A 25,583-nucleotide genomic window follows, 5' to 3' on the forward strand; every position below is an offset into this window, starting at 1 on the left:
GTTTGCTGCTGTCAGAGAGAAGCTCTGCTGAGAGCTCCCACATAACATAAGAAGATATTCACCGAACCAGAAAGACACGGAGACTGTAACTTTTACTTGCAAGGGTAACACAACACAGTGTAACAAGACACGTTAGTGCGAGCTACAAAGACTGCTCCCATACGAAGTTTATTTTATGCACAAGCAGAAATGAAAACATAGCATAAGATAAGAAATAGCTCGAGTTACACAAGGGGGTGTGCTAAGCTGAAAGAGTGGAAATATACTGGGATGTGGAGACTAGGGAGAGAGAGAGAGGGAGAGATATGTGCAGATAGAAGTGAGTGAGTGGTATTCTATAAAAATAGTCATGTAAAACACTATGCACACACAGTTAATGCTCTAAGGCTCGATTATGATAAATGTATTTACAAATTCAACTCTAACATTCCCTCCTGTTTGTCATGATCAAAAAGTGTGAAGATCAGTTAACAACATCTTGTAAAACATCTTCTGCTGTCACGTCATTAAACTACACTTCAACATCATCATTCTCATCATTAGAGTCATATTGTGGTTCTTCCATTTCAAGTGCAGCATACGCAACAACAGAAGTGGTTATCATTTTAGAAATCATGGATCTCAAACATGGTAAAATGCAGGTAGCAAAAATGCAAAATAGTAAAAAAATACATACACTTATAATTACAAATTTCTTAATAGTCTGAAAAATACCACCAGATGTCAACCAAGAGGTAAAATCCCAGCCTGAAAGAAGACCTTTGTCTTGGTTGCTTAAAATGTCTATTTTAATCTCATCCAATTTCTGTCTGATTAAAGTGTAATAGTCTTTGTGATCAGGGATGTATGTACAACAATGGTCATTAACAACTTCACAAACTCCTCCTTGTGCTGCGAAAAGAAGGTCTAAAGCTATTCTGTTCTGGAGTGTCATTTGCTCGATAGCCTCAAGTTCAGGATCAGCTGATCAGTTATGTCAATTAGTGCGTTAGTAACTTTATTCTGTCGTGCTGTAAAATTCATAGCTTTATACCAGAGGTTCTGTTCCCAAGTCGCTGCCATGGAGTGTTCATGGGTTCTTTTAGTCTTGTGAGTTCCTGTAGGGGGGAGGAAGAAGAAGGAAAGCCACAGAAGTAACAAAGTCACCCCTGCGACTAGCAGGAGTCGCCAGAGAGTCATTTTAAAGTTGGGTGCGGATCAGTTGGGTTCTTCACCGGGTTGAGACGTCAGCACCCTATTGTGCTACTGACCCCTTTGTATCGGACTTCCACCGCTACCCCGTCGGTTGATCTGGCTCTGCTTCCAGTTGTATCAGCTGACAGTGCGATTGGTGGATCCATGAAGGCCGTTCAGCAATTTTTACTGCCGTGGGTGTCGTCAGCAGTATTTCATACGGCCCTTACCACCGAGGCGACCTCCAGTTCTTCCCCCTCAGGACTCTGATCAGGACCCAGTCTCCAGGCTGAAGCTTCTGTGTAGACAAAGGAGAAGAACACTCTGGCAGATTATTTGAACTCTGAACTTCTCTCATTTTCAGTGTATGTGCTTTCCAATCTGCTCACTACGATTCAGTGGATTGTTGTTTTATGGAAGTGGGAAAGGTCTCCCATGCACTATCTCAAAAGGTGTTATTGCTTTGTCTCCCGTAGGCGTAATTCTCATCCACAGTTTAACCAAGGATAAACAATCTGGCCAAGGCCTTTTAGTTTCTTCCATAGTTTTGGCTAGTCCGGTTTTTATTGTGCCGTTCGTTCCGTTCGTACAAGGCCAGCACTTTGTGGATGATATGCACAGTGGTTCCTTAGTGTGAGCAATGTGTCATGATTGCATTTACAAATGTGTACCATTATCTGATCTAATTATGGCGGGAATACCATAAGTTGGAAAGTAATGGTTGCAGAGAGCTTTTGCTACAGTTATGGCTGTTATCTTCGGTTGGGTATATTTCAACCCATTTTGAAAACACATCTATAATCACTAAACAATATATTAGTCCTTTTGATGCTGTTAGTTCAATAAAGTTCATATGGATTGTGTACAGTATTCCTTGGCAAAGTCAGAAAAATTTACAGATCAGAACTGTCTCTGCATCATGTGTACCATCCCTCCTGTTGAGACATGGGTGAGACCATGACTCACTAGAGGATGGGTTTGTTTTCAATGTTTCAATGTTTTCAATGCGATAGAGGTTGTCTATGAGAACTGCTCCGCGCTGGAGCCAAGAAGTTTGCTCAGATATGCGTCTGCTAAGATTTCTAATTCTACTGTTTTCAAAACATTCTGTGCTGAATGAGGCTTGTTTTGCACCAGAGTCGGCAAGGTCACTCAGTGTTATAGTGGAGTCATCGGTTTGATGAGCTTTGCACTCACACAGTGTGAAAACGCTCCTATGGATTATAATACCATCCGCAATACTCTAATGCAGAAAGAAAAGAAAAACGCAGTATGGTGAAACCCTCCTAATAACAGATCTAATGTAGCCTTCGACAATCATCTCTTAAAGGTTTTTGTCTCTACAGTTTTCAATTACTTGTAGATAAATGTGAGGCAGGTTATCTATTAGCCAAGCATGTACTGCTTTAAAATGTGTTAATATTCAGCAGATTTCAACTTTAAGCATCAGTTAAATATGTTGGCATCACAGGACAGGACATCTGTACGTTACTCCTTCAACCCTTGGGTGCACAGTGGGGGTCAGGATTCCCATTTTCCACTGGACTGGGTCACTTTCGACCCATGTAGTGCATCAAAAGGTAAAGTATCAAAAGCAAGAAAAGGAAAGTCCTGCCACTAGTTCTAGACGTTTCGCTAACCGTCTCTTTGTTTATGTAATGTTGTGTTGTGTAATGTTGTGTATGTAATGTTGCGCAGTTATGCGCCAATTGTATGTGTCACTGCACTATGATTCTTGTGGTTGGAGATAAATACTACTACGAGAAATGGAATTTATCTGTGCCCAACCCATATAGAACAGTGTTTTGGTGCTTCAAAAGGGGTCTCTAAATAAAACTAAGAAAATACTTTCAATACACGTCGGCAGGTTTAGTTTGCTTTTAAGACTGTAGTTGCTGTTATTGCACAGCCCTCACAATGATTGTCTCGAACGTCGTTCGAAGCGGAACTGTCCACAAAAAATATCAATAAAACCAGGTTGTGGTAGAACAAAAATATCAGGTCATGGTTTAGTTTCTTCATCTGCTGATGTCACTCAAACAGGTCAGACGGTTTGTTATAGCCAGGTAGAGCCAAAACATCAGTTTTCAGGGCTAATTTTAGATTTTTAAAAGCCTTCTCAGCATGTCCAGTTCAAGTAATTTCATCTGTTAATGACATGTCCTTGCCATATATTAAATCTTGCAGTGGCTGAGATAACACTGCATAATCTGGAACCCAAGATCTGCAGAAATTACAAAGGTCGGAAAAGGACATAATTTATTGTTGTTTTTTTTTGCGGCTGTGGAGCATTTTGGACTGCATTTTTTCTGTCAGAAAGCAGAGCTTTCCCATGTTTTTGAAAGCATATGGCCTAGATACACTGCTCGTGGAGCCCATAACTGAACTTAGTTTAGCGAAACCTTATGACCTGTTCCATGTAAGTGTCGTAGCACTGCCATCGTTGTCTGTTTACAGTGTTCCTGTGTGTCTGCAGTCACAAGAATGTCATCAACATACAACAAAATTTGGCTGTGTTCTGGAATTTGAAATTTTGCCATTGATCACCTGAGATCCTGAGTGTATACATGGGGCTTTCTGTAAAGCCTTGTGATAATGGTATATAGGTGTACTGTGTACCTTTGAAGGCAAACCGAACCAGTCTTGTGAGGTAGGGTGCAGTAGTGTAGAGAAGAAAGTATTACTTAAATCTATAACTGAAAACCACTTTTTATCTGGGGTCACTTCATTTAAAAATGTATGTGGGTTTGGAACATCAGGTGTAGTTTTCTGTACAGTATCATTCACTGCTCCTAAATCTTGAACCATCCTCCATTATCCTGTATATGCTTTTTTAAACAGGGAAAACGGGTGTTTTACAAACGCACTCTTTCGTTTTCACAATAATCCCTGATCCTACCATATCTGTAACAACAGGTCATATACCTTTTATCGCTGATTGTTTCAGAGGATATTGAGGAATCTGTGGTCGACATGGAGTGGCTGCTTTTACTTCAACAGGTGGAAAATGTTTTATCAGTCCTACATCTGTAGGGCTGTTGGACCAGAGAGCACTGGGCAGGTTTTTTTTTTAAATTCTGGGTAATCCTCTATAGACAAACAAATTAATGATCAGGTTTCTATTTCATCCAAATGTGTGGAGGGTGTGGTGTTTACACACCACCCAAGAGGCTGTCTCATGAACCGCAAAAGTTGTAGTAATTTGGGTGTTTAGCTCTATTACTCTGGGTTTCAGGTCTGCACTCTCATGGGATAGAGGTCGTTTCTTTTTTCCGTCCGTTATGAAATATGCAACCACATCCATATATTAATATCCTTATATAGTAATGCATTTATACTTTATTACATCTATGCTTTATTAACATGAAATTCTATTTTAGCTTGATCTGTTGAACTGTGTGATAATTGTTCCTGTGGTCTCAAAACTGCAAACAGACTGAAGTGATTGAAATGTACCAGGCTGAGCTGCATTCCAGAGATAAAAAGAACCTTGAAGCAAAAGCAGCTGAAAGTAAACCATTGTAAGCACTGAGTTCTCATTGTGGTACGAACTAACAGCAAAAATACAGTCTTGGTCTCACAGGAACAATTACCTCACACACCTCATAAAAGTTCGTCATTGAAAAATCCCAAATCTCTAAACATATGAACAACTGAAAATTAGATTCCTTTTTCACTGACTCCATCGCAGGTTTCTACAGTCAATGTTACAAAGCAAATCGGACCACAAAGTAATTCCTGTGATCATGCTTGCATACGACAAAATTATGTCAAGTTATCATTAAGTTATATGTCAAATTACAGGTAAGAAAAAAGAGAAGCACATATGGTGCAGATATTCTGAATTCAATTCATGCTTCTTTTCTGCTTTTTGTTAGAAAGTTTTCTATAAACACAATAACATCATTTTTAGTCTAAAACCATACTAGTGCAACTGTGTTAAAAGACAAACTCACATCTAGGTTCTAAATCTGAAGCTACCAACACATAAAAACAGTTACATTATCAAGTTATTGCAGCTGGTATTCAATGTAGAAGCTGGTCTAATTTTGACTGAATGGAGACAATGTTGTGCTAAATGAATGGTAATAAAGTTCACAACTGATGTCGGAGGTGAACCCCCTACTGAACGCAGACAATGTTTCATCTCTGCAACACAGAAGAGCATTTCTTCATGAAACACTGAAAAAATCTTCTCATTCTGTACCTTTTTGTTTATATTCACAGTGTAGGTGTGTAAATTCAGTCCTTGGGTTCGTGATCTGTCACCCTTGTTATGGGGTGGGAGGGTGGGAGGGGGTCATTTATCTGGTGCTTCAGCTGCCGCGGCGCCTTCGGCCTCCGATGCACCAGGCCATCGTTGTTGTCTTTGTGTTTTTGTACACTATCTTATCACCTTCTGCTCTGGCTGCACAGGCCTCAGCTTTTTATTTGTTGCTGTATTTCCTTTTTTTTTGTGCTTCTTTCAGCCATATTTCTGCATAATGAAGCTGTTTTTCAGTTTCTTTTGATTTCTTTTATCAGTTTGTTGTTCTGCAGTTAATTTAGTAAATAGCTCTGTGCAGCCTCCTACTATTAATTTGCTATTAAATTCATATTTCTTTTCCCAATCTGACAAGAATTGTATCAAATCTGGATGCTTCTGTTCTGTTCTGCTTATTTTGCATCGCCTTATAGTGAAATTTTTTTCCTGATTATTTCCCATTTTTGTTTTTGTTTTTGTTCAAAATTATTTTTATTTAGAATTTGTGGGGTTTTTCAAAATTATTTTATTGAGAATTTGTGAAAAACAATGAGTCATGAGCTAAAATTCAGCCCTTGGAAAACAAGCTTCTAGGCCAGCTCTATTAGCTAGTCCGGTTTTCCACTGGGGGTCCAATATCAGGACTAAAGGTCGTTTTAGAGTTTTCACAAAGTCCTCCTAAATCTTAATGACTGTTCACACTCAGTGATTTACTTCAGCTGACAACAGCCGTACATTCACACCGATTGGTTTCAGGCTGTCTGCTGCTTCAATCACTGACCAGTCCTTTCACACTCACAGTTTTACACATGCACACGTTTTGTAAGTTTTCAGCTTTCCCTAGCTCAGGACTTCACTTTCCTACTGTAAGTTTTGGCTTCTCTTAGCTCAGGACTTCACTTTCCTAAAGCGCTTTGTTCGGATGCCGTCAACCTGGAACCCCGCAGAACCCGGACAGGGTTTAACCGGCCGACGTGGAATTCAACCACGGAGGGCTTTTGTCCCCAAACCTAGTTCCAGGGGGCTGTGCACAGACTTCGGTCTCCCTCGAACAGCTCCTTAGGTTCCCAGGTGTATTGGCATCCTTTCTGCGCTTCTTTTTTTATTCACTCTTTATCTGAAGGTGTAGTGGGGGGCCAGTTGCCCCACTACGTAAGATCTATGTTTAACCTGATCACTCTATGTATTAACACTTGTAATTTAATTCTAAGTTCTAGGTCTGAAAATATCTAAGTCTCACCATAGAATCATCAAAGGAATCCAGGAGCCAAGTCTTCAGATGCCAAGAAGTAAAGTGTTTATTCTGTTTAATACAGGTCAAAACACAGAGAGGTTCCGGAAGCCCTCTGAACCCACTGTCTGACAACTGAACCCTTTAAACCCTCTGAGCAGAGGTGAGTTCAAGCCCTTAACCCATCCCTCTTTTTGCCACTGCCAGCTGCCAGTATTGCACAATTTAAGGAAAGAGCGAATCTTTACTCCCTAATAATTTTAATTGGAAACTCGTGGGCGGCCGGCACTTTTCTCCATGGGAGGCAGCCTCCCCCAAGTTTTCTCACCCGAACACCTGCACCCTTATCTCCAAACAATAATTTTGTTGATACTGGCAGTTATCCCAGAGGAAACAACCTACAGGCTATCTGTAAACCATTTCAGTCAGCAGGCAAAGGGCCTGCTGTCAGATACACACACAGACATAGATTTATTACAGCAGTGGATTAATTTTTCCACAACAAAGGATTTCAGTTTTTAGTTTAGCCCCTTAAGCTTCAGTGTACCGCCGGCGGTACACCTACTAATTTGCATAGGAATTTCAAGAATGTCCGACGGCTGCAAACGCGCTTATACAAACACTATACACCGATGGAAAGCTTAGATTCTCATGAATCCGCCGGTATAAACCACTTTCAGATGCGATTACCACAGCGGGTGAGAAAAACACATTTGTCCGACAAAAACGAATATTCATCCATCCGTTCTCTATACACGGCTTCAACGCACACAGCGCGACTCACATTTCCGGGTTCATTATTACACACATAAAAAAAGATTCCACAAAAAACGGCCATAATCCAACCTTGTACATCCAGACGACACAAGCCAGTAAACTATTTTGTCCAAAACATGTCCTGAAGTCGGTATAAAATCCCCGAATCGGTCACTTTCAAGGAAATGCACCTCGCGATGCCCGTCCAATATTCCCCGTATTTTTCGTAATTTTTAAAAAATTTTATTTAATATATTTTGCTTGAATCTGTTATTTTTTTCTATTCTTATGATTGATGTAGGTTATGCAGCTTGTCAGTGGGAGCAATGAGTCAAAAGATGAGAGAATTCTAGTATTTTGTAGTTTTACATTTCATTGCACAGTATACAGTACACTGTTTGCCTTCAAAAATGCATTTCAAGTTAATTTCTGCACATTTCTGGTACTTTATTAGGCTATAGAAGTATTATCTCTTACAAAACAAGAAATGTTTACACCTATGCAGTACCTTTAGCAGCAATAATAGTGATAATAAACCTCTACTTAAAGAAAGAAAACAGTTACAGCATGAACAATGGTATAAAAACGAATGGTGTTCACTGATTAAATAGTCTTTCTACCCTCCGAGGAAGCAAAAACAGAGGCATTCACAAAGTGTGTGATACATGACAGGTTGTTTCTTCATGTAAAACACATTTTTAGTTAAAAATTCCATTAAGCTGCTCTATTTTAGACGCTCAGTGGAGGCAGGTCATTTTTGACCCTGAGGACAGGAGGAGTGTTCAGGACGTTAAGACAACACAAGGGTTCAATGTGCTGTAAGACCACACAATGAGATCTTACTAACAAATCACACAGATGACCTATGTGGTGACAATAGAAGAAAGAAATAGCATAAGGCCTTTATCTAACCAGCAGAAACTGCAGCACAGCTTCACCTGTTTTTAACATTTCTGGTTTTGACATTTGCAGGAGTGTATCAGCTACTACTCGTAAAACCACTTGTGTGTTGGTTAAAAACATAATAATGTTGGTTATGTCTTGCTGAGGTTCTTCAATGTTACATTCATTATGAAACAACTTGTAAATGTTCATCTGTTTGAAAACATTCAAAACATTTCATGAAGCAGTCATGGAGCTGTAGATGTTTTATTACAACTTTATTTCATGTCCAGATATCCTCTGCTGCAGTGACACACTCTGTTGTGTCCTACTGTCACAATGTCTCTGTATCTCGTTGACTCCTTTTACTGGAAAGACAGCAGAGCTCAAGCTGAGTGGATTCCAGCAGTACGTTCACACCTGAACAGCCATGTTCTCTCAGCAGGATGTGAAAATGTTCCAAACAGCTTCACAATATCTCCAATCACTGCTCTGCTGATGAAGGATGTCATGATAGCAGAAATGAAGCAGTCTGTACCAATACCATATCCATCCAGACATTCAGTTTGGTTCTTCTGCCTGCTCCACCACCACCACAGTCCAGACTCCATCTGGTCTGATCATCAAGGATTGCTTACATACTTCCTCACAATTGTTGTTGAAGCACAGACTAAAGGTACTTTAAATCTAAAACATCTACTTTTAACCTCTACCAATTCTTCCATGTTGTTTCAAGCTTAGTTCTGACATTATGTTTTCCACAGATGTTTCAGGATCACGACTTCTCAGCTGTGTGGATTATCATGTGGGCTTTTAATCGGTGACTACGGTTGAAGCTTTTTCCACATGTGCCACAAGAATATGGCTTTTCCTCCTTGTGAACTGCCATGTGCCTTCTATGTGTTGATGAATAAGAAAATCTTTTTCCACAAGTGTTACAAACATATGGCTTCTAACCTGTGTGACATCTCATGTGGTAAGTCAAATTGATCCGTTGAATAAAGCTTTTTCCACATGTTTCACAAGAATATGGCTTCTCACCCGTGTGAAGTCTCATGTGGACAGTCAAAGAGCCCCGATGACTGAAGCTTTTTCCACAGGTTCCACAAGAATATGGTTTCTCACCTGTGTGACATCTCATGTGGTCAGTCAAATGGGTCCGATGACTGAAGCTTTTTCCACAGGTTCCACAAGAATATGGCTTCTCACCTGTGTGAACTCTCATGTGGTCAGTCAAATGGGTTCGTCGACTAAAGCTTTTTCCACAAGTCCCACAAGAATACGGCTTCTCACCTGTGTGACATCTCATGTGGTCAGTCAAATGGGTCCGATGACTGAAGCTTTTTCCACAGGTTCCACAAGAATATGGCTTCTCACCTGTGTGAACTCTCATGTGGTCAGTCAAAGAGCCCCGTCGACTGAAGCTTTTTCCACAGGTTTCACAAGAATACGGCTTCTCACCTGTGTGGGTTCTGTGATGTTTGGTTAAAACCGATTTATTCCTGAAAGCTTTTCCACAGACATCACATGGTAGAGATTTTCTTGCCTTGTCATTATCACACTGTCTTGCTGACATTGGAGCATTGTCTACATCATTACTGTCACTGCTGTTACTCTGATGTCTTGGTTTCTGCTCGATACATCCAGTTGATCCTGAGTCTACATCCTTGCTTCCTTCCTGATCTGGGCTCTCAGCTACACAAGAGATGTGAAACAGGAGCTGATCACTGTTTGGTTTTGGTTCACTGTGGTCACTTTCCTCATCAGCAGGAGTCACCTCAAAGGTATCAGTCTCCTGTTTCAATCCAATTAACTCTTCCTCCTGACTGGAGCAGAGTTCATCCCGTTCCACTTTAATTTGTGGTAACCCTGGGTTTGATTGGTCCAGACTGGTGCACAATTCTTCCTGTTCCATTTTAACTTGAGAAATCTCTGGGTTTGATTGGTCCAGATTGGTGCACAATTCTTCCTGTTCCATTTTAATTTGAGAAATCTCGGGGTTTGATTGGTCCCAACTGATGCAGAGTTCCTCCTGCTGATCTTTAATCCATAGAGGCTCTGGGTCCTCATGGTCCACCATGGAGTTTCTCTCCTGGTCATGGGGCTGATGGTCAACGACAGTCTTCTCATTCTCACAGACATACGACTGTGGGAGCTCTGGAGGGACAAAGAGACAAAAGTTAATGGTTACTACTGTGATGATGAGAGAACACACATCTGTCACTTTGTCCAGGACTGGCTGTCTCCAACAAAATCAGCTCAGGAGTTGAATGTTTGATGCAAAAAGAATATGATGGTTTATAATAGAAGTCTAGGAGCCATGACACAGCAGCAGGAATGATACAAGCATCTCCAAATGACTGAACATTTCTATGAACACGTTGTTCCAGAGTGGATACAGGATCACAAAGATTCTAATGGTAAACACCACTGGGTACTTTTCTACACACCACACAGACAGGTTTGATGGGGATCCAGTAAAATCTGTCTGAGTAAAGCTGCTGTCCTCTTCAGTCAGTCAGGACATCTGGATTGTAATGTTATTCTTATTTTACTGCTGGTTACTGTACTGTTGATTTGACTCATCAGTGAAACCCAACATGTTAATAGTGGAATGCAGTTGAACACATTACTTCTATACTCTCCAACTCTGTACGTGCGCTTTCTTTAGATCATGAATGATCTCTATACATGGAATTGTGTCTCTGGACTGAAATGAGAGAATGACTGAGTCCTCTGTCAGAGTTTTATTATTAAACTGTTTGATAACACAATGCAGTTGCTGTCAGTGTGGAGTAGTTCAGATAAACACTTCCAGCACCTCTGAACAGGAAACTTTGGTTCTTGCTTCCAGGGTCAATCAACAAAAAGATCACGATTTTAAAACTCTACACAGCATCAACTAACAGACACCATTAGGGCTGCACGATACATCAAAAAATATCGTTTTGAGGGCGCTCGCGAGCACGCCATGAAATAAGACGCACTTATCAGGGCTCCTGCAGAATCCGTAAAATAATTAAAATACAACAGCTAAATCCTTTTTTGGGGATTACCGGGACCTGAAGACTCAGCTTTTATACTCTCCACGCCTGGCTTTGCGAAGTTAATGGCGGAAAAACTACAGAAATTCAAGTATCATAGTAGTACTAGCAACGAAGCTAATCCTGCTAGGCCGGGGCCTATCACAAGAAACACCGCAAAGCCAGCCCTGGACAATGACATGGACAAACCCTTACCACTCGCCCCAAGTGAGAGCCCAGGTATGACAGCTGACAGCTTTAAAGTGGAGATTCTGTCAACACTGAGAGCAGACTTTAAAGAAATAGTCCGTGAAGAACTCAAAATGGCGTTAGCTGAGGATTTCAGTGCACTCCGGTTGGAAATACAAGGACTCAAATCCGAGCTGGCTAACGACACCAAAACGCTACGTGAAGACACGAAGCAGATGAGGGCCGATATACAAGGAGTTGACAGCGGATTATCAACATGGTCAGATGAGGTAACTTCTCTACGCGACACAGTTTCAAGCCTACAAAAGGAAATGATCACACTGAAAGACAAATGCAATGACATGGAGAGCAGCCCAACTCCAGCTCCCCCACGGCTGTGGCACAGGCCTTAAAAACAATGCTAAACCTCGACCGCGAAATCAAGGTGGACCGATCACACCAGGCGCTCACTCAGGGGAGCCCGAGAGACCGAGAGAAACCTAGGATGATAATCGCCAAACTCCATTACGACGAGGATGTCACAGAGATTTTGAGGAAGTCCCGTGACAATTCCCCGCTGTATTACAATGGACGACACATTTCCATATTTCCAGACTACACTGCTAACGTAGCGAAAGCCAGAGCTGCATTTACGGATGTGCGGAAAATCCTGAAAGGTCATGAAGGCATTCGTTACAGCTTGTCTTACCCGGCTCGGTTTCGGATCACATACAAGGAGGAGACGAAAGAGTTCGTTGACCATCATAAGGCTATGCTTTATGCCATGAGCATAGTACAACCAGCTGGGGAAGAACTGCAAGAAGATTGAACTCACTTGGATTAGCAAAAGGGGCCTATAAACACTTGCTCAGCAGAGCGCTATCCGAGAGACAATGTGAAATTTCTTCTTGTTTCTTCTTTTTTTAACTTAATTATATTTACCCTTGAAGTTTGTTATCATGTGCACAATGCACTAATCCCAATTATTTTTCTTTTTTCCTTTTTGATCGCTCCTTAAATGATGTGGACTATGATACAAAGGACTTTGCAAAGAGCTGTTAATCCAGGTAAATTTTTTTTCCTTCTATTTCTCTGCGGAAGCCTGATTTGATTCTGTTTACTCTTTGATCCTTCGTGGAGGTTAGCGATTTGTGCACAGTCACTTCAATCTAGACAGTGCACCTCTGCTACTTATTAGTGGCTAGGGCAGTTGTTCCCACTTTATCAATGCCTTCTCTAGGTTTATATGATAGTTTTATGTTTGGCGCTCTTGTTCTGATCCCCCTGTTCGCCGGGGAGCCTGAGTTGTATGTTATAATAGCAGGGTTTTTGTTTTCATTTTCACTCTTTGATTGCAACTTCATACATATCATTGAAATTACAGAATCCAATATCCTAATAATTAAACAGCAACCACAAGTTAGTACTCAATGGATACGCTGAGAGTGATAAGCTATAATGTAAAGGGCCTACATAATCCAATAAAGAGAAAGAAAATATTACATCAACTAAAACAAAATAAATGCCATATTGTCTTTCTACAAGAAACTCACTTGTCAGACGCAGAACATGAGAAGCTGAAGTCATGGGCAGATAAAATATATTACTCCTCACACTCATCTGGTAGAAAAAGTTTGTTAAAACATTAATTCATAAGGATGCTGAAGGAAGAGTCTTACTGGTCAATGGAATAATAGACAGAGTAGAAACATCCCTTATTAATGTATACGCACCAAATGAGGATATGCCAAATTTTATAAAGACACTGTTTAACATCATTCTACAGTATAGTACTGGCTTGTTATTACTGTGAGGGGATTTTAATTGTGTCATGTCACAGCTGCTAGATAGGCAACCGCCGTCTAAAACACCCATAACCAAAATGAGTAAAGCCCTTAAACATCATGCTGTAGAAAGTGGGCTGGTAGATATATGGAGAAGCAAGTTTCCAAGACGAAGGGACTTCACCTTTTATTCCAATAGGCATGCATCTTATTCTAGAATAGATTATTTTTTACACCAAAAACAGACTTGCACCGAATAGTAGACATTGAGATTATGCCTATTACCTTATCTGATCATACACCCATCTTGTTACAATGGAACGTAGAATATACAGTAGACCAATGACGAAACAGTGGAGGTTTAATACATCCCTTCTAAATGACAATAACTTTTTATCCTTCATCAGGACAGAATTCAAGGATTATCTATGTCACAACAGCACACCAGAAACAAACCCCTTGATGCTATGGGACTGCGCCAAAGCATACTTACAGGGCTGTATAATATCATACGCATCAGCAAAGAAAAAGAGAGAATTGCAAAACAGCAGGAATTGGAAAATAGAATAAAATATTTAGAACAGATGCATAAACAACATGCAACAACTGTAATTACAAAAGAGTTAAATGCAACCCGGAGACAGTTAAACAGCCTGATGTCTGGAAAAATAGAAGGAAATGTAAGATTTATAAATCAAAAATATTACGAAGATGGAAATAGGGCTAGCAAATTGTTGGCATATAGGCTTAGGAAACAACAGTCCTCAAACGTTATACAAAAGATAAAATATCAATCTGCATTCGTTACAAAACCTAAGGATATTGCAAACTCCTTTGCAGACTATTACAAATTATTATACAAAAATACAGATACATGTAAAGATAATGCGGATATAGCAGATTATTTGAGATATATTAAATTACCAGAATTAACAGCCTCCTCTGCGGAGGAGCTAGACAAGCCACTAGAAGAATCAGAAATCAAAGATGTTATTTCAACTTTAAAAAATGGCAAGAGTCCAGGTCCAGATGGATATGTTAGTGAATTTTATAAGGCCTTCAAAGAGTTGCTTTCACCCCATTGTTAAAAGCATATAGATATGCCCTCGAGACAGAAACTATGGCGCCATCATGGAATGAGGCAACTGTAGTTGTAATACATAAAGAGGGTAAAGATTCAACTGTCAGTAATATAGGCCTATATCCTTATTAAATAAGGACTTAAGTATTCTGACAGCTGTTCTGGCCAGAAGGGTAAATAAAATAATCACCCAAATTATTCATTCCGACCAGACGGGTTTCATTTCCGGCTGTTACTATGGAAACAATATACGGAGATTATTAAACATCATTTCCTATTTGAAGGACTCAAAATTAGAATCGGCAATTGTACCGCTAGACGCACAAAAAGCATTTGACCGAGTTTCATGGCAATATCTATTACAAACATTACAACGGTTTAACTTTGGACCCAACTTTCAAAAATGGGTAAAAACACTATATTCATCCCCACAGGCGTCAGTTAATTAGTTAAGTTAATGGACACCGATCCCAGACATTCAAACTAGAACGGGGATGTAGGCAAGGCTGCTCTTTGTCTCCTTTACTTTTTGCCATCAGTATTGAACCACTGGCGCAGCTCATAAGGGATAATGGCAATAACAAGGGTGTACAAATAGATAAAGAAACCCATAAAATATCGCTGTATGCTGATGATGCATTATTGTATTTAACAGAGCCTTTTTCATCAATACCATATCTCAAGGATGTTATCAAACAGTATGGGTATTACTCTGGTTATAAAGTAAATGTAGATAAAACCAAAGTGATGGACGTGAATAATCTTGTCTCAAGCAACTTCAAAACTCAAAGGGAATTTAGATGGCCTAAAGAAGGTCTCAAATATTTAGGCATTTATATACCCCCGTCTTTAGATAACTTATTTAACGCAAATTATGATAAAATAATTAAGAATATAAATAGTGATTTAGAACGATGGTCCTCTCTTCCAGTTTCTTTACAGGGACGAATGGAGAGTATACGCATGAATGTTCTGCCCCGACTTCTCTACCTATTTCAAATGTTACCTGTGAATGTCTTGACAAAAACATTTGACCAGCTAAACAAATTAATATCTGCATTCATATGGCAGAAAAAACGCCCAAGAATTAGACTTAAAACTCTACAACTGTCCAAACCAGATGGAGGCCTTAAACTTCCCAACTTAAAATTTTACTTCTGGGCTGCGCAGCTCAAACCATTGATAGCATGGATTCAGAATGATGTAACAACTCGATGGTACAACACTGAAAATCATATGTGTGCAGATTCTTTACAAAATCTACCCTTTTCAGATATTTCAGAAAAGGAAACGTAAATTTGGACAAAAAATACATTGAAGGTTTGGAGAAGGATAAAAACTTTCTTCGGGCTGACAAATTCACTTTCATTATTGACAAATATGGGATTAATGAATACGTTCACTCCAAACAAACTGGATAACACCTTCAAGAAATGGTCTGATCATAACTTAACTTATATATATCAGCTTGTCAAAAATGACCACTTTAAAACATTTGGTCAATTAAAAAATGAATTTGGTTTATCTAACTCAGATCTCTTTAGATATCTGCAACTGAGGTCCTTTTTGACAACCCATAAAGATTGGAGGCAGCTGGTAAAGCTTAACCATACAGAACATTTTCGTATTAGTCAACTGGAAAATTCGGATAAGAAAACAATTGGAAAACTGTATAATATATTTTTGGGAATGTCCAAAATTAATTCTCAATATATAAAGCAGAGATGGGAAGCGGAGACAGCCGCAAATATTTCTGAAAATATGTGGGAGGAAATATGTACTGAAGCACATTTAACCACAAATTCTAATAGGTGGAAGGAATTCAAATGGAAAGTGGTCACTAGATTTTTTAGGACACCAGAAATAACAGCTAACATGGGAGCGCATTCAGGGATGTGTTGGAGAAGCTGTGGAACAATCAACGCTAATCATACTCACATATTTTGTCAATGCCCTGTATTGAGATTGTTTTGGGAAGATGTCTTTAATGCTCTTAAAGCCATCTTTAAACAAGAGGTCCAGTTTCCTTTGTTGCGACCAGCTTGGTCACCGTTTTTGTAATCCCTGTGAATAAAACCCCCTACTCCATCACATGTTGCCTGCCTCGTGTCTGCGCTTGGGTTCTCCAACTACCACCACTCCACGTAACACAAGCAGAGTTTATGCAGGAATTCAAGATCTGATTTTACTACCTTTCACAACTATTTTACTACCTCCAAACATATCACAAATATTCAAACCTGCTTCCAGATGAAATAGGATATTTGTTTTTTCAAAGGATATAAACAAAATGCAATGACTTTTGAATTTTATGAGGCAATTTTTATTGCAATTTTTTTAGTTTATCCAAAAAATGCATATTTCAGAAATGGATTCAACCAATTTTGAAAAGAGACAGCTGGGAAAACATTTAGCATCTAAAACCAACATCAAAGTAAAGTAACATTAAAGAACATCAACAGCACCAACATCAAATGGCAGAGTGAACATGCTCCAAAATATAAATTACATTACATTTCCCTTTTAAGAGAGGAGTCTTAACAGTTGTAACTGACACAATTTAACATTACTGCCAGGTTGAGGGGGCGAGCACAGCCACAGTGCACCGAGGCAGTTAGAAGAGTCTCAGTTGTGATGCTTTCTCTTCAATCTTTTCCTCCGAGTGACAGAGCTCTGTTTTTTCCTTTTTGTCTTCTACGAAGCGTGTTGGACTTGGTAATAAGTTCAGCCATTTTGGACCCGGCCTTTCCCTCAGCCTGCTCAGCCAACTTGTTTGCGTCACTTTCAAGTGACTCACAGACACTGCTTAGCACCTCACGCTGGGTTCTGAGGTCCAACAGCTCATCCTCTGCTGCTTTCCCCTTCAGAGCATGTGCAGCACTCTCCTTTTTTTTTGTCTTTCACTCTCCAGGTACAGTCTGTATTTAGATCTTGCAGACGAGGCAGAGGCAAGGAGCTCCTTTGTAAGAGGCACTTTCAAAACACCTCCACAACTGCTGATTCGGTCACAGACTAAGTGTAGCGATTCCAGAGAGTCATCCCGGAGGTTACATGTCTCCACCTCCTTGTTGACTGAAAAGCCTCTTTCAACAGTGGCTTGTCCGTGGGACAGAAGGAGGATTATCTTGCAGAAACGTAGTAAGTCGGGGTAAGGAGTGCTGAGAACTGTGTAAAGAAACACATCAAGGCAGCCCTGCACTGGTTTACAGGACAGGAAACGCTCATCTCTTCCTTCCACAGAGGCCAAGGATGCAAACTGCTGAATGATGACATCACCTACAATGTGGATAAGGAAATTGAGATGTAATCATTAATGACATTTAATTAATTTGCAGTCAACTGCTTATTTACCCATTAAAAAGGTAGAATAACAGTTTCTTGTAGAGAGCAGAAAGTGCATACAGTAATTTTTAATACCGGTTAACACTCTGCAGACCTCACACTAAAAAGCAGAATACCATCAATGACATCCTGACATCCCATCTGAGTGATCTTTCCACTTCTACTGTCCCTCCACATATATTTTTTCTTACCAGCTGGAATGCCACCTGTCAATTGCTTGCCCTGCAGGAATGTCTGCACTACAGTCTTCATTTGCTTGATGCACCACTCTGGTTCTCGGTGGATTCTTCTGGGATCGAGGCATGCGATGAGTCTAGCCATAGGGAATTTAAGGGGCACTTGTCCTGCAGTTTTCCCACCACCTTCACAAGGTTCTGCAAACACTCTTTCCGGAAGTTTAGCACTGAAAGCTCCCCTATCTTGCATCCTGGTTTGCTCTGTAAGGCCTAACAAGCAGGGAACATCAATGACCATTCACTATACATGCTAAAACTAAAAACAATTCAACAACAACAATTCACTATAATCGTTTAAAGCAAAGTTTTCACAAGAGGTCTGGTCAACTTTTTATACTTACATATGTTATTTGTGCTAAACGTACAATGCACACATGGCGTTGAAATAATGTGCACAATACTTACCTTTATTGCAGATTCAGCACCCAGGCCAATGTCAACATTTTTAAGAGAGACCCAGTTGTTCTCCTGGGCCACCTGGATTTTGATCAGCTGCTGCGGGTTTCTGTCCTCGAGAAGCTCCCTTTTGACAAATTGCTGCATTAAACCTTTAAAATGATAAGAAAAACTTTAAGCCAATCAAGCCACACCTGTCAAGTGATACAATCTATTTACATTAAAATAAATACATGAGTACCTCCAGGAAATACAATTATTACCATCAGGAACTCAGTCAGATCTTTAGCCAAAAACGGCAGCACAGGCTGGTCAGTCTGATATTTGGTCAGGAATGGGCTGAAGCTTCTTGCAACTGACAAGAAGAACTGGAGTTTTGGTACTGTAAAATCATCGCCACATGCTGCAGAAACTGTGTCGTATGAAGCAGTGTTGGGTCTTGGCACCTTCTTCTTCTCTACAGCACCAATGTATGTTAAGAGCATGGGCCAAATGTCAACAGCTCTCTCAGCCACAGGGACATTTTCCACCCATCTGTGGCCGCAGAAAGATCGGGGAAAAGTAGAGGATCCTGTGGTGGCGGTGTAATCTTCTCTACGTGCAGGAACATTGTGGAACATATAGTGCATGGCTCGTAAGAGCTTGTCCACCTCCCATGTTGCAAATCCTGACTTCATGGCATTGAGGAGGGTATGCAAACCACAACTGCCAACACGGATGAGTTGCGCATCCCCATGAGGCTCCGCATACTCCCTCTGAAAGAGCTCCAGCATCTTGAGGTTGACGTTCGGGCCATCCATACTGATGGAGAGCAAGTGTATCATATTGAGTTGTGCAACGCATTCCTGTGAATGGAAAGAATAAAATGTATTCAAATTATGTGTCCTGAGTGTTTGGTTATTCATAGATCTCAGTTTGATTACCTACACAATGCAAGAGAGAGTACACAACCACTACACATGCTGAAAGTGGAATTCTTCACTGTTGTAACTGTGAAATATTGGTGTTGCAGGAGTGTCCACTAGGTGGCAATGTTACCTCGGGCATCGCTGGTAGTCAGTAGGAAGTTGCAGAGCAAGAACTGTGAGTATCGTGTGTTGCTAAGAACGGGCTGTACTGAGCTGTATTCCAATGAATGGCTGAAGCAAAATAAAGGTCATCTGTTCATTAAGAAGCTCCACATTGAGTTACTACATAATTGGCGACAAGGATAAAGTAAGCCGGAGGTCCAGTGGGATCGCAGGACAAGTAAGATGCCCCACTGAGTTGTTGTATGAAAGAAAACAAACAGTAAAGACGGACGTGAGCTAAGATGGCAGCGGTCATAGATCTCGGCCGGACTGGAGCCATGCCTCAGTATATACTGTATGTCAATCAATTCTGTGGTATTCATTATTCAGAAATACTAGCTAAATCCTTCATCTGCAAATGTAAACACAGACGCCTTCACTCACTCATATGCGCACACACACACACGCACACACACACGCGCGCGCACACACGCGCACGCACACGCGCACGCGCACACGCACACACACACACACACACACACACACACACACACACACACACACACACACACACACACACACAGGGCAAAGGCCACTGTCTCAGTATCATAGTCCATAGCATCCACACACAAGCTTGTGGATTGTGGCCTGTTGGTTAACTATATGATTAACATGTTCAAATAGGCCTAACAAAGAAAAATAAGTCAACTTACTTTGACGTGTTGTAGCAGATCTTCGGCCCTTGCACGTCCCAGGAACTGTGATCCAAAGTATGACAACGTCACACGGTCATCTTTCCACATTCGGACATGGATATCCAGCTGCTTTTTCTTGGCCGACTCGTTTAGAGACTCATCAAACATCAGTACGAATGGTCCCGCATCATTTACGCTTTTGACTAGTAACATTTTAAAATGAGGCGCAATATCGAATCATGTACACTGTTTTGTCCTTGCCACATGCGAAGCTTTTGGCTATTTCTGAGTCTGGGAACATATTCTCTAAAAGCTCCCCAATACCTTCGTTTGAGGAGAACGAATGATGCCTGGCTGCGATGTTCAGTCACCAGAGAACCTCCGCTCTGATGGCTGAAGTTGTTGACAGCAGGACCTGCTGCCTGTCTGCTGAAGCTGTCGCGGTGCTGGTGGTTGGCCCCCGCAGAGTGACAGCAGCACTTGTACATGTAGCGGAGCCTGTACTCAGAGTTGAGCTTTGTGTCGCACCAAAAAATGAAATGGGAAATTGCTCCCATCGCGTGCGAATCTGCTGCTGGTGAAAAGTTGATTGTTGGTGTGATTTAAGAGATTTCACACCGTTCCACGTAACATTAATCGTCTTTTTACAAAAGATACAAAAAGCTTCTCAGTCATTTCCCATGACTGGCTTCAACCAATCTCTTAATGCCGGGTCATCGAGCCACATCTGTGAAAACTTTCATTTTCCCATCTTGATGCATTTATGTCGAGAGAGTGGTTTGCTAGTGCTAAAGTAACACAGCGCGCATGCGCAGATCAGACCAGAGCGACCACTGCTCGCATGTATGTTTCTTTTTTCATATATATATATACATACACATATTAATTAAATGAACGAACCAGCATCAATGGAAACGTCATATATTAAAAAGGTGATGAAAAAATTACTACCAAGTGAAACTGCATTTGTTACCTTTTACTGGCCTTAATTTGAGCTCATTTCATTTACTACCTTTTACTACCCCGTGGATACCCTGACAAGGAACTGTATGCCTTTTTCTTACGATCTAAAACACCACGAGCTACTCCCATGAAGGCAGACAAACGAAAGGCAAGCACACAGACAACAACTGGTCAAAGTTTTTTTTCTGTTACACCTTATGAAAAAACTTCCAAGCGCCACCAAGGTTTAACTGCGGCCATTACACGTTATATTGTGAAATACACACTCTCTGTTAATGTCGTGTGCAAAGAAGATTTTTTGGATATGCTGAAAGAATTCGACCACAGATAACCAATGCCATCACAGAGCTATTTACCAAGTCGCCATTCCACAGATGTACGAGGCATGCTTGGGGTCTCTAAAAGCGGAGCTTAATAATGTGGATTTCTTTGCAAGCACCACAGATTTATGGTCCAGTTGTGCTACTGAGCCCTACATCAGTTTTACTGTTCACTTTCTCACAAATGACTTTGAACTGAAAACACGCTGCTTAGAAGTCTCCTACTTTCTGGACTCCCACACCGGTGAAAATATAGCGGCTGCCCTGTGGGATGTGTTGACGAACTGGGGATTGCAAGAAGAGAAACAAGTGGCTGTCACATCGGACAACGGCACTAATATCCAATATCGCAATATATATTGATATCGCAGATCTTGACACACAGATCGCACATATTTCCAACATCGTGCAGCCCTAGACACCATATTATTAAGAGCCCATCCTCTCTTACTCACAATGTGTCTCAGTTCACCGTTAACTGTTCACCTGAACACTTCATGATGTTCTACATGTGTAGTGGAGGCGGAGTTAATGATTCCACTTGCCATCTCATATTACATATTTGGTTCCCACGGTGACCGCCGGATATGGCGTGGACGCACAACGTCCGGGCCCCTGCAGACTTGGGGTGTGTTCCCCACATTGCGGTCTCAGTCTGCTGTGTCCGGTTGCCATGGCAAGAGGACCAGTTTAAGCTCCACTACCAAAATGCTGATTAAGTTTAACCTCCGTGCTGAATAAATTGTTTTGTGTTTTTAGCATTATCTGGAGGTTACCACGTGCACGACTGTCAGAGTAATATCAGTGTGTTTTACCAGCTCCTACAAATAAACGGCGGATTTGATGCCAGTAGGGAGGATGCTCCCAGTTTGATTATCTACACAATGCAAGAGAGAGTACACAACCACTACACATGCTATAAGTGGAATTCTTCATACACACCTATGGGCTGTAAGGGGATGTGTGGTTTCGAGATGACATCCAGCAGTCTGCGCTGACGATCGATCTCCTCCTGGTACTGGACGATGGTTTTTTCAAACTCTGTGAATATTTCTCCAGCAGCAGCAGCTAGTCTGTCGCTGATCAACTCTCTCAGATACTCAACTGAACGCATCGTTACTTTATCGCTCTGATATTTCTCATTCATACGATAATACAGCCGTTTTATAGCTCAGTCCACACAGCAGTGAAGCTAACTCTGCTCATGCTTCTTTGTTCACATCCGCCGGGTGTCACACTGTGAAGTTCCGGCAGAAACACTGAGCCGTTTCCAAACCGCCCCCTACACACTGCGGTGAAGCCAGCCATAGATATATATATCTATGAAGCCAGCCGCCTCTCGTTTCTCCGTAGTCAAGCCAGCCGCTCCTACATTTTCAGTGCGCTCTTACCGTCAGCTTACGGTAAATGCACGACCGACAGCATCAACTATTTCCGGTTTAAAAAATAAAGCGCTGCATTCGCAGATGTATTATACAGCGATGTTTTAAGTAACTGACTCAGCTTAACTGTTAACTATCGAATTGTACGGCTAATATTTACACTAAATACATAGCTTGAAGTATAAGGAGCTGAAAACTTGTTTATCTATCTGTCTGTCTGTCTGTCTTAAAAATTGTGAATTCAAATAAAAAGTGATGTGTGTCATCCCAGTGATCTATTAGTGTGATAATAAAATAAACCTCAGTCAAAGTCAAATGATCTGGACCGTAATGAGAAGACATGCTGATATTTACATCAAAAAATGTTCAATTTTTAGCTTTAAAATCTTTTAAGCCAAACTATTTCTTCTTCTTTGGCGTATGCTGACCAGGTAAGGTAGGATTGTGATTCTGCATTAGTTTGGGGTCAATAGGTCACATGACCTGAGAGCTATTGAGCTAAAATGCTAATATTTACTGTAAAAAAACTGTTAAAAATCAATAATGTCCTGAAATCAAATGTAAATTGCCGTATGTTGACCATCCTTAGTAGCACTATCATTCTGCATTAGTTTGGGGTCAATACGTCACATGACCTAAAATGCTAATACTTACTGTAAACAATTAATAATAAATTCATTAAGTTTCCAAATGGAATAAAAAGTGCTGTGTCTTGATCAGTCTGTTTCATACTATAATCCCAAATAAATTTGGAGTCTTTGGGTCACATGACCTGGTAGCTATTGAGCTAAAATGCTAATACTGTAAAAAATTAATAATAAATTCATAAAGCATTCAAATGTAATAAAACCTGGTGTGTCTTGATCACCTTTTACAGTCCTGTCAATCCTTATTGATTTGGAGTCTCTGGGTCACATGACCTGGGAGCTATTGAGCCAAAATGCTAATATTTACAGTTAAATATCAATATAAAATATGCAAAGTATCCAGATGGAATAAAAAGTGCTGTGTCTTGATCACTCTATGAGATGCTCTAATCCCAAATAGATTTGGTGTCTGTAGGTCACATGACTTGGGAGCTATTGAGCCAAAATGCTAATATTTACATATTTTGTAGTTCATAGATTCTTTGTCACACTTAGAAACATTGAATGAACATTTGGACACAATTAATATGATTTGTGAATTTTTCATGTATTTTATACTGTAATTATGAGCATTACAGCTCTATAAGTCCCAGGTCATGTGATCTTTTGGCTAAATAGATTTAGACCTGGTTTATTACACAGACTTTATTATTGCTTTTGGAGACTATTAATATTTTTTTAGTGAGTTTTTAATTCATTTCAAAATGTAAATATTAGTATTTTAGCTCAATAGCTCCCAAGTCATGTGACCTACAGACACCAAATCTATTTGGGATTAGAGCATCTCATAGAGTGATCAAGACACAGCACTTTTTATTCCATCTGGATACTTTGCATATTTTATATTGATATTTAACTGTAAATATTAGCATTTTGGCTCAATAGCTCCCAGGTCATGTGACCCAGAGACTCCAAATCAATAAGGATTGACAGGGCTGTAAAAGGTGATCAAGACACACCAGGTTTTATTACATTTGAATGCTTTATGAATTTATTATTAATTTTTTACAGTATTAGCATTTTAGCTCAATAGCTACCAGGTCATGTGACCCAGAGACTCCAAATCTATTTGGGATTATAGTATGAAACAGACTGATCAAGACACAGCACTTTTTATTCCATTTGGAAACTTAATGAATTTATTATTAATTTTTTACAGTAAGTATTAGCATTTTAGCTCAATAGCTCGCAGGTCATGTGACGTATTGACCCCAAACTAATGCAGAATGATAGTGCTACTAAGGATGGTCAACATACGGCAATTTACATTTGATTTCAGGACATTATTGATTTTTAACAGTTTTTTTACAGTAAATATTAGCATTTTAGCTCAATAGCTCTCAGGTCATGTGACCTATTGACCCCAAACTAATGCAGAATCACAATCCTACCTTACCTGGTCAGCATACGCCAAAGAAGAAGAAATAGTTTGGCTTAAAAGATTTTAAAGCAAAAAATTAAACATTTTTTAATGTAAATATCAGCATGTCTTCTCATTACGGTCCAGATCGTTTGACTTTTCGACTGAGGTTTATTTTATTATCACACTAATAGATCACTGGGATGACACACATCACTTTTTATTTGAATTCACAATTTTTAAGACAGACAGACAGACAGATAGATAAACAAGTTTTCAGCTCCTTATACTTCAAGCTATGTATTTAGTGTAAATATTAGCCGTACAATTCGATAGTTAACAGTTAAGCTGAGTCAGTTACTTAAAACATCGCTGTATAATACATCTGCGAATGCAGCGCTTTATTTTTTAAACCGGAAATAGTTGATGCTGTCGGTCGTGCATTTACCGTAAGCTGACGGTAAGAGCGCACTGAAAATGTAGGAGCGGCTGGCTTGACTACGGAGAAACGAGAGGCGGCTGGCTTGACCGCAGTCCCTACACACTCCCCCTCAATGAGCGCTGTCAGCCTATGGGGAGCGACGTCGCCACATGGCGGCCATCTTGGGACAGGGCTGCTCATCACTCATAACATTAAAGTCAATGGAGCATGGATTTTAAAATCACTGTAGATTGCTCAATTTTCAAACGATCTTAGAACAGCTTGGTTTGTTATAAACGTCAGAGATGTACTTGTTTTACTGCTTACATAAGAATAATTAAAACCATTGAATTCATATAATAATGAACACAGATATCATCTTTTTTCTGCATAAATGGATGTAAATGTAATTTTAATATTTAGCATTGCACTTTTTTATTACTATCAGC

General features: G+C 40.2%; 2 protein-coding genes across 6 annotated transcripts; both read right to left on the minus strand.

Moving 5' to 3' along the window:
* Nucleotides 1-136: 136 nt before the first annotated feature.
* Nucleotides 137-22,689, minus strand: LOC127530882 (zinc finger protein 239-like). Of its 2 annotated transcripts, none has more exons than XM_051938705.1 (3): nucleotides 22,267-22,689; nucleotides 9,579-10,442; nucleotides 137-9,494 (listed from the first exon to the last, which is right to left on the minus strand). In XM_051938705.1, exons 1-3 carry the CDS (start codon nucleotides 22,469-22,471, stop codon nucleotides 9,238-9,240), a joined length of 1,326 nt encoding a protein of 441 aa, XP_051794665.1. In that variant the 5' UTR covers nucleotides 22,472-22,689; the 3' UTR covers nucleotides 137-9,237. The 2 variants fall into 2 exon arrangements, with proteins under 2 accessions (XP_051794665.1, XP_051794666.1); XM_051938706.1 differs by having other exon boundaries at nucleotides 137-9,578; nucleotides 9,747-10,442; nucleotides 22,267-22,686.
* LOC127530885 (uncharacterized) lies at nucleotides 16,670-22,260 on the minus strand. 4 transcript variants are annotated; one of them, XR_007937632.1, is made up of 4 exons: nucleotides 20,060-22,260; nucleotides 18,600-19,181; nucleotides 17,896-18,488; nucleotides 16,670-17,638 (listed from the first exon to the last, which is right to left on the minus strand). XR_007937632.1 is itself a non-coding variant. In XM_051938712.1 (3 exons), exons 1-3 carry the CDS (start codon nucleotides 20,252-20,254, stop codon nucleotides 18,483-18,485), a joined length of 783 nt encoding a protein of 260 aa, XP_051794672.1. In that variant the 5' UTR covers nucleotides 20,255-22,260; the 3' UTR covers nucleotides 16,670-18,482. The 4 variants fall into 4 exon arrangements, 2 of the variants coding, with proteins under 2 accessions (XP_051794672.1, XP_051794671.1); XR_007937633.1 differs by having other exon boundaries at nucleotides 17,896-18,150; nucleotides 18,346-18,488; nucleotides 18,600-22,260; XM_051938712.1 differs by having other exon boundaries at nucleotides 16,670-18,488.
* Nucleotides 22,690-25,583: the final 2,894 nt, after the last annotated feature.

The sequence above is a fragment of the Acanthochromis polyacanthus genome, chromosome 18, assembly GCF_021347895.1.
Source record: "Acanthochromis polyacanthus isolate Apoly-LR-REF ecotype Palm Island chromosome 18, KAUST_Apoly_ChrSc, whole genome shotgun sequence".
NCBI classification, from domain to species: Eukaryota; Metazoa; Chordata; class Actinopteri; family Pomacentridae; genus Acanthochromis; species Acanthochromis polyacanthus.

What these genes read in the sequence shown, in the direction of transcription:
- LOC127530885 (XM_051938711.1), bottom strand. Translation starts at nt 20,254, where the DNA reads ATGTTACTAGTCAAAAGCGTAAATGATGCGGGACCATTCGTACTGATG. An exon ending in ATCTGCTACAACACGTCAAA is followed by an intron (nt 19,182 to 20,059) that starts GTAAGTTGACTT and finishes TTCCATTCACAG; the next exon opens with GAATGCGTTGCACAACTCAA.
- LOC127530882 (XM_051938705.1), bottom strand. Translation starts at nt 22,471, where the DNA reads ATGAATGAGAAATATCAGAGCGATAAAGTAACGATGCGTTCAGTTGAG. An exon ending in CATCCCCTTACAGCCCATAG is followed by an intron (nt 10,443 to 22,266) that starts GTGTGTATGAAG and finishes TTGTCCCTCCAG; the next exon opens with AGCTCCCACAGTCGTATGTC. An exon ending in CCACATGAGATGTCACACAG is followed by an intron (nt 9,495 to 9,578) that starts GTGAGAAGCCGT and finishes GAGTTCACACAG; the next exon opens with GTGAGAAGCCATATTCTTGT.